The following is a 9,586-nucleotide window of genomic DNA, read 5'->3' as shown; positions in this document are numbered from 1 at the left end:
ATTGGTGAAGGTGCAGATGCCCATTGGTGAAGGTGCAGATGGCTATTGGTGAAGGTGCAGATAACTAATGGTGAAGGTGCAGACAATCATTGGTGAAGGTGCAGACAATCATTGGTGAAGGTGCAGATGGCTATTGGTGAAGGTGGAGATGCCCATTGGTAAAGGTGCAGATAATCGTTGGTGAAGGAGCAGATCACTATTGGTGAAGGCACATATGACCATTGATGAAAGTGCAATGTCTCTTGTTACCATCTGGTTCTTGGAGACAAAAGAAAATACATGTTGGGGTTCCCAAAGATTTAGAAGGCTGGCAAAGGACATGAAGCTAGGGTAAACCTTGGCCAGTACACTTAACACCTTTCCACCTTAATAAGGTTTTGAAGACCATCTCATGGTCTTGCAAAATAAGGTTGAGACTTCTCTCCTTAGGACCATCACACGCCACTCAACTTTAGAAATTATCTACCATCCCAAGCAGATCATCTTCCTACCCAATAAATCCACATAACACCCAGACAGTACACAGTATTCTTTAACACATCATGTTCTGCAGACAGCTACACTGGGATTTCTTGTATAAAATCATGTGTGATATAACCCATTGCGTGTCTTGGCTGACATATGTATCTGTGACCCGCATGTCAAAACGGTTAGTCACCAATTTTAAATTTGTTGGAATAAAACAAAAATGAAATGCCATTGCAATACCTGTGCTAGTTGCTGTCTAAAATCTAATCCTAATGTCAATCATACCCCAGGTTCATTTGCATTGATGACCAATTAACAATAATCTAATGTAAATGATGTTAAGCAGCTATATTGCTATGCATTTTTTTGCAATGTCAATACATTAGCAAGTGATGTATGGCCAATACAAAGTCTAGATTGGTTGTTTTTATTGATATCCCAAGGTTCAGGTTTCATCTTCATTGATTACATTGACACTAACACCTCTGCATCACTTGGGAAGCTATTAACTTATAGACCACAGGATGCTTCAAATAGCCATATAGCTGAACAAAGGGCATATAAAGGTATTTATGTATACGTTCCTACTGTGTGCATGGTGCTGCCCTCACTCGGGTGTTTTGTCACATAACACCCCCTTGTATAACTGCATTGGAATCTCAGATCTATCGTAACGCCACATTCAAAAAGCTGCATTTTTAATGCTTTCAATTTGCATACAGCATCTGACCATCTGTCTTTCTAGCAAGGCTTTGTTTTATGTTGCTTAGTTAGGAAAATATTTATGTACCTCTGTCTTTTGATCCCATCCCAAAAAAAAAAGGAAAACATCTCTACAGAAGTGTTTTAGATCTTCCAGTCTTCTTTGACGAGGCAAAGAGCAATATGTCAAGTGTAGAACCTTATTGCAACCAATTACATCTGATTCTTTGTGCATATCGTAACAGTATCCCGCAATGTTGTTGGATTGTTAGTGGATTATTAGACTTTACTCAATTTTTTTCTTTTTTGTGCTTTAATTAGGTGTGTGATACAAAAACTCATAATCAAGCAATGGTGTGATGAGGACATGGTCAATCAACTCTTGGCTTTCCTTAGATCTTCTTGTCTGAGCAATGGCTTAGGCTTATCCTAAGAATATTTCATTTCACTATGTTGGAAGTCTTTTCCAAGATTCCTCTACACATTGTATAATAAATGAGACAGTTTATTTGTCATACACACAAGAAATATTGACATAACTCATTGCCTGGTAATAGATGAAGCAGTGATCTGTAGTACCTGGTGATTCTAGTAATAACCCTTCATCTTTGCACGCATGAAATGCGTTATAGTATCATTTATTTCATGTTGTTGGCTCCTTTGGATAAATGAGAGATCATTTTGCTCTTAGTTCCAAGCAATAGGCTCTCAGATGTGTTTTGAAGACCTCTGTTTATGAGGGTTGGTGTAAAATTAAGAAGAAGATTTAGGATGGTCATTGATATCATGGTTGTATAGTTATAGTCAACTTCGTAAAAAAATCTTTCTATGAATATGTATGTATGGATTGCCAGACTGAAGAGTACAGCCAATGAACTCCAGAACCAGCTTACGTTGGGGGAATCCATAGCAATCAAGACGAAAGTATTCATCACGGTCAATCACTATTCCTATGAGATAGGCGGGCTTGGGGGTGTTTGCTGTAATACTTTGATAATCGTAGACCTGGGAATTATAACTCCTGATAGGACTTCAATTCCTGGGTGTGTATAGCAACTATTCTTTTCAATTTTTAGTGAATTGTTGTACGCGTCACCTGTTACTTTTCCCTCCGGTGAGAAGCCTATGTAGATGCAACTTGTTGTACTTGCTAGACCAGTTCCTCTTAAATACATTGCTTTAGACGTTGACAGATCTTTGCTGAACTGAGCAGCCATTCAGTCCAATGTTATAGCCAACAAGCATGTTTAAAGCAAACTTGTATGATATAAATGTGTAGGTTGCCTACATCTCCTTATGGAAATACCAATTCCCTTGCTGTCTGTAGTCCATCAACTTAAATCAAGCATGCATTTTCGTTCTATATGAGTTCATGTGTTGCTTATCTGTTTTAGGATATTTGTGATGTGGTAAATCAGAGCTTTTCTCATTTCTTGGTTGGAGGACATCTAGCATTTTTAAGTCTTTGTCTGACTGTCCCTAGTCTGTCCCATGTAGCCATTGGATTTCTGTTTTTTCAGTCACTGAGGTTCAACATCACTCTGCATGCAAATGTCTGCTTAGGAACCTCTGCTCCTTCAGACTGACATGCACCCATCATGGCATTTTAGATGTTTGGATACCTCTTACCAAGAACTAACTCAATGGGCCTGATTTATTAAAGCTCTGCAAGACTGGGGAAGATAGACCAGTGTTGAACCCAGAGATTTTTTTAAGCTGGGTGGCAATAAATTGTAGGTGGCAGCACCCCATGCATTATGACCCAACTCTTCAATAACCACCCAAAAACAGCCGGGTGGTTCGCCCAGCTAAAAGTGGCTGGGTAGAACACTGAAGACTATCATGGCAAAAGGTTTCACTCCTAAAATATATCCATTTCACATTTGCTGGATCACCCAAGTTCACCTACCATAGTCTGCCTTCTACAGTGTTGGAGATCTTTAATAAATAAGGGCTCAGAACTTTTTAGAATTATACAATGAGTGTTGTAAAATTTTCATGGAGCCAATAACAGCACCCCACTGACCTTTAATAGTTATGATCTGCCTGTTCTGTATATAGAAGAACAGAGATGCAGTGATTAAGTCACTGGCTCTAAAATAAAGCATCTATTGATATTAGAAAAGTTTTACTTAAAGCTCACTGTCATCCATTATATGCAGAGTGGTGTAGCAAGGAGGCATTACATTTTAGTTATATGCTTTGGCAGCCACATACCTGGCTCTATCCTTTCCTTTTACCATGGTTAGTGTTGTCACTACTAACACCAGGGTTAGACAGATGAGAAGATAAGAGCCAGGTATATGGCCACTGCTTGTGCAGACAAGGTGTATAATTCAATGCTTCTCTGCTGCACCACTTTGCATATGGGAGGGCGAGCGTAAAAGTGGACACACCAGTAACTGGAGATGGTGGAAAAAAAATAAACAGATTTAGTTTTTTAGGGTATTTGGAAGGGAAGGAAATCCCAGCTTATACTTGAGTATATATGATACATATTACCACTTCCCTGCTGATATATTTCAAATTTTGCACACATGGCGCAAACGTGGTTGCACTTCATATTTTTTGTAGTAATTAACAAAAAATATATTTGTTGCAAATACAGCACACTTCTCTTTTTAGTAAATGCTAAGTGGTTGGTAGCTTTACAACTGCACAAAATACTTTTAGACAGAGTGGCACCTGACTGAGATTAATAGCAGCTCTGGACAAACTGTGTCCCAATCCAATATTAATCTATATTATCGTATTGTATCGTATCGTAACTTTGGAAATCTGTGAAACATCTTCAACATTATAAGACCAAGTCTGGCTGAATGTGACTAACTACTACAAGCTATACAATGACCTGCATAAATGTGAACCATCAAAGTTAACTTACGTTATAGGTTACAGAAGTTTTGGGTTACGTTTTTTCTGTCTGTGCCCCTTGTCATGTGCTTTCCTGAAGGCCCAACAAGAATCGAGAAGAATTTTCTTTTTAAAGTAGTCATTAGTATTACCATTAAAAGACTCAGCCTCATCTCTTGTTCTGGTTCTTGTGCTCCATCAGTGCAACAATGTTTTTTGGTAAAGGTAGACCAGTCATTCTCAACCAGGGTTCCATGGAACTCCAGGGCCGATGGAGTTTGTTCAGTCTGTAGCTGGTTGACCTCCGATCCCTTCATAGTTCTGGGGCCACCACTTTGGTATACCTGCATGACTCCAATGATGTTTCTGGTTGTCTGTAAGGTGGTGTTCTAACCACCACACCAAATTTAAAATTCCCTTTCTTTCTCACTAATGCTCAATAAATTGCATTCAGCAAGAATTTTCAGAGAATATATGATAGTCAATATGATAGGCAGACCCTTCCACACTTTACATGCACAATAATTTAGTGACTGATGTTCAGGGACCTTTAGGTTTACTGTTGTCTGTAAGGGCCACTTACTTGGAATGACGTGAGAGGTTCATTTTTTTGCCTAGTTAGGAAAACTAAACTTTCTTGTCTTTTCCACTCAGGGGTTCTTTCAATTAGTATGCAAATATTGTCTTTTCTGCATATCAAAGCTTCAGCACCACTCACCCAATCCTAGTGCTCGTCTCATTAGGTCAGTAAGGCTTATCTTGCTTTTTTTTCTGTTGGACTTGTCAGTTTATACAGTCATTCCCATGTCAATTTTCCTGGCAAATACACATTTTAAACTCTTATTGTAACATTTGCCTGAAAGTAATTTTCAAACAACTCTTTTTTGCTTACACCAATTCTGCATAATGATTTTAGTACCATTCATATACAAATGTGTATATGCACCCAGTTGTGTTTGTCTCTGCTCATAGTGAAAGTCTAAACAAAATAATCAAGCAAGCTTCTAATTTGGGGGCTCAAAACAATATTGATAAAATCTAAATTTTTCTGTTCTTGCAACAGGAATACAGATGGCATTGCATTAGTTATAATGCATTTTTGTCTCCGTATTCCCCAGGCACACATGTGCGATTTCCTAAACTTGGCTAAAAAAGCAACTTAAATGTAAATGGGCCCTTGGATGACTGTTTACTTATGGTTCCTTGATCACCCCAGAAACCATGAACCTGACATAATGTAATTGTCAAATCTAGACTTTAGCCATGAAATGTGAGGGCTGGCACATTTACAGCCCGCTATTGTGCAATTAGGCTGTATATCAAACTGAAAAAGTAATGGGGATTAGCAGGAGACAGCAAGTCTAGCCTAGTCTTTAACCTGGCAAAATTTGAAATTTGTTGATAAAAGCGATTTGTGTTTCAGGGAGTTCAGAAGGGTAAATGCAGATATATGCAGACCTCAGATGGTTCCTGATTTCTATTGGTGGTATCTACTTAACTACTAAGGCAATCATAGGTTCACTTTAAAGAGTAATATTATTAAAAAAAATATTTATATAGCGCCAACATATTACGCAGCGTTGTACATTGAGTAGGGGTTGCAAATGACAGACATATACAAAACAATGAAACAGGAGAGCTCAGAAGAGCTTACAACCTAGGAGGAGGGCAAGGCAGCACATAATAGGAGGGGGAAGGTTCTGCATGGTTTGACATGTAAAAGCTGTTATTGCTCATACTATAATATAAATGTAGGATCTGGGCCATCCTGCTAATCATGGCTTTCCTATTTGGCAATTGACTGATTTAAAATAAGCATGTAAGAATAGGAAATATGAAGTCTTTTAGACTTTCTCACCCGCATGCATGTTCCAAGTGAATCCAGATAGCCCTGGAGCGTGCACTTTTAAAACCTTTCCGCAATGGCAAAATTTCACCAAACAGATTGACTTGATACAGGGATTCTGATAATATTTCCAATAAAGATAAGCTAAAGGAACAAAGTCAAGGGCTGGCCTGCCCCCTGTATATTTCTATTGGTTCTTCATTATGATGTGCAGCCCGAGTATCTAATACAAGGGAGACTGGCGAACATATTAACTGAAACTAAAATGTGCTTTTCTGAGCACGCAAGGATTTTGAATGTCTCGGAGAATCAAAAATGTGCTTGTGAGCGCTTGACGATTTCTGTATTTCATGTACAAGATCTGTTTAGCTACATTTATAGATAATGACAGCTTGATTTAATGGCCATTGATGTAAGCATGATAAACTTTGGAATTATAGAGCCTGTTTCTGGGGTAAGACCTAACCTATAGACTTGCATTGTAAGAAAGAGCAACTGACATTTTGCAGCACTAAAAATCAGAAAGCAAAGTCTGCATATGTAAAGGGCAAATGTGTTTTCATATCAGGGCTGATCATACATGTGCAGAATTCCAATAAATAGTAGTAATAACTGGAGTTGGGGAATTATCTACCTCTTGCTACAAAAGGTGACTGATGCAGGTATAGGATACTTCTCTATTAAAAAAAACTATAGATATGATCATTGAAAGGGTTCACAGATTTCCCAAACATAGTTCATGTATGGAAGGCATGCATGGAGTCACAAATGGTCAGACAGTAAATGGTGTATGTTGTACTCAGGAGACAAAGTTGTTTTTAAAATATGCATATATATCTGCTTAGAATAATAACAATTATATTTGCATATATATTTGTTTTTGACGTTCATAGTTTATAATAATACACGGGGACATATCTGTCTGTAAATACCTTCACAATGATTGCGCTGCACTGTCCCTCTGTCTATGCCAAGTCTTCAGCATCTCCAAAAATAATTAAATCTGTGTGGCTATAGGATTTCCATAGTATATAGGCAGCCTAAGGAAGACTTGCTAGAACTATCATTCTCTACCATAATTTGTGGAACTGTAGGGTTCCTCCAGAGGTTCCTAGGTTGGCTCATGGAGTCTGCATAGGTGTCTTTCATGGTGTCTGCATAGTTCTCGGGCCAATGCCTTTTGGAAGAGTCCTCTGAATAATACTAATGATCTTTGTAGATTTTTTTTAAGAGGGCATCATTCTACCAGCCACTGGTGCAAGGTGTATTTTTTCCCACTCAACTACAATACAATGATTTTAGGAAGGGTAAAAGGTTCTTCTGGAGTAAAAGGTTGAGAAGGCCTGTTCTAGAGGCTTCTTTCAATGTTCCTTATCTAGATTGCTAACAGAAAGTCAACAAGATGTAAGAGGTGATGCTAAATTCCATGCAAATGGCTAAATGTATAGATGAAAGCCACATATGCAAAATGTTTTACCTGTCTATAGATTGGTATTTCTTTCTATCCAGTCCTGAGATGAATTCAGTTTTTCCATTACAGCACATTTCTGTCTTGCAAGAGTAGACCTGTTGAGTTTTTTACTTTCTCTCTGCTGCAGAGTGATGGGTAACATCTCAGCCTATGACTAGACTATTAAATAAGAAGCAGTAGACTAATTGACTCTTGGTCTTCTATCGGTATTCTTTTGTTAGTACATAATTGCTGCAGCATAACTGACTCCTTGTGCTGCTTTTCTTATTCCACGTGTAGGTTCTATTCCAAAGGGAATCAGCTAAATATCAGATGTGTTTCAGGTATTGCACTACAGTAATTAGTCTTTACTGCATTGACCTCAGGCTTTAAGTGAATAACAATCTGTCCTATATATGTTTCTAAGGATTTACATGTTTTATATAATATAATATACAATTGTCAGATCATTTAGTTTGTTTCTATAGGGTATAACAAGATTCTTGTTTTCTCCTTGCAGAACTGGTGTTCCCGCTGTTATTGCCTTGTCCTGTCATTGATGGGAAATCAACTGGATCGCATCACCCACCTGAATTACAGCGAGCTGCCAACAGGGGACCCTTCTGGGATAGAGAAGGACGAGCTGAGAGTTGGGGTGGCATACTTTTTCTCGGATGAGGAGGAGGACCTGGACGATAGAGGGCAGTCTGAGCGGTACACTGTGAGGGACCCAAGTCCCAGCGAATGTGAGGGGCATCTTCTACTCAACGAAATTGAGTTCTCAGCCTTTAGTTGTCAGGAATGCATCTTTTCAAAGCTCAGGGGCAGCCAAGACCTCAGTGTCTACCCTATGCAAGGCTTGTTAACCTTCTGCCAACCAGGAGACCTCCTGGAGCTGCTCTTTATTTGCCCTGCTGCAGACCACCCTCCTCCCCCATCACCTCACTGGGCAGTCTACATTGGTCAGGGACAGATCATTCACTTGCACCGTGGGGAGATCCGCAAAGACAATGTTTTCGAGGTAGGCGGAGGGTGCATGGGAAGGGTGGTGAGTAGTTGGTATCGATACAGGCCCCTGACTGCTGAGCTGGTCCTTCAGAACGCATGTGGACACCTTGGCTTGAGAAGTGATGAGATCTGCTGGACTAACTCCGAAAGCTTTGCTGCCTGGTGCAGGTTTGGCAACAGGGAGTTCAAAGCTGGTGGGGAGGTCCATTCTGGCAATCTTCAGTATTTCTTAAAGCTCCACTTGGAAGAAAATAACATTCATACCATGAGGTTTCACAGCCTGGAGGAACTTATACGGGAGAAGCGAAACTTGGACGCTAGTGGGAAATTAAGAGTCATCAAGCAGCTCTCCATGATGGAGAACAAAGAAGAACACGTAGACCTCTCCGTGGTGGAGAGACCATGATGACATCTGGGGATGGTAACTCCTTTCCTAGTCCTGCCAAATGAGGTTGCACATTTTTGGACACCTTTCTAAGGATCATGTCAACATTCCTAAAACCAGCATTACACCATAGCCACTGTTTGTTTTTTTTTTGGCTTTTACAACATGGTTATCACCAAGTATCTAAAGAATCAAAAACAAAAAGCAACAACAAATCCTGAGTATGTTGGCTGTAGTGTTGATGTCCTATTAAGCATTTAGCAACATGCTAAATAAAATTTCAAATTGAAATTTTTTTATTTTCATGGCTTTAATCCATGACTGTTTAACCACAGAGCCAATAAATTGAATTTCTCTATTTGCAGATGCTGTTTTATTTTGTTCTTTCATTTAATGTGGGGTTTGCAAAGTAATAGCAAAGTAATTAAATAATCCCGGGCTCCCAATTAGGGAGCATAAGCATTGTTGACTGGGGTACAGTAGTTTTGACTATGGAAGGGTATGTTGGACTGTTGAAAGAGCACAGTGGTCCTTACTTTTGGTGTGCTGCCTAGAAAAGGGGGTATGGCACAGGTCAGCAGCAAATGCATACTTTCCCTTTTCTTTTGATTTCCTGAGGGCTTTTGCACACTAGGGGTATGCAGTTGCTATGCATTATACCACAATTCACAACCACCTACACCTCTTATTTTGAATCGGGGCAGCTCACAGAAATGGACAAATATGTGAGATACGCACCGCAGTGCATTGACAGTGCTCATTGGCGTTGTTCTCCTGCAATGTCTGAAGACCTTCCATATCACCCACTATACACTTCCATTGAATAACACAAAGAAATGTATAGTGTGAACAAGCCCAAACAATTAACAAAAAA

The 9,586-nt window shown here is 39.3% G+C and overlaps 1 protein-coding gene across 1 annotated transcript in view; it reads left to right on the top strand.

Annotated features, from left to right (window-relative positions):
* Nucleotides 1-9,076, top strand: part of LRATD1 (LRAT domain containing 1) — a 10,085-nt gene extending 1,009 nt beyond the window's left edge. Inside the window, exon 2 of the mRNA XM_072410363.1 lies at nt 7,840-9,076. Within this exon, the coding sequence (XP_072266464.1) occupies nt 7,879-8,733 (855 nt within the window). The 5' untranslated portion in view covers nt 7,840-7,878 and the 3' untranslated portion in view covers nt 8,734-9,076. The remainder of the gene's footprint in view (nt 1-7,839) is intronic.
* Nucleotides 9,077-9,586: the final 510 nt, after the last annotated feature.

The sequence above is a fragment of the Pyxicephalus adspersus genome, chromosome 4 (assembly GCF_032062135.1).
Source record: "Pyxicephalus adspersus chromosome 4, UCB_Pads_2.0, whole genome shotgun sequence".
Taxonomy (NCBI): Eukaryota; Metazoa; Chordata; class Amphibia; order Anura; family Pyxicephalidae; genus Pyxicephalus; species Pyxicephalus adspersus.
The sequence above is the reverse complement of the archived record's forward strand: the minus strand, read 5'-3'. Positions and strand labels throughout refer to the sequence as shown.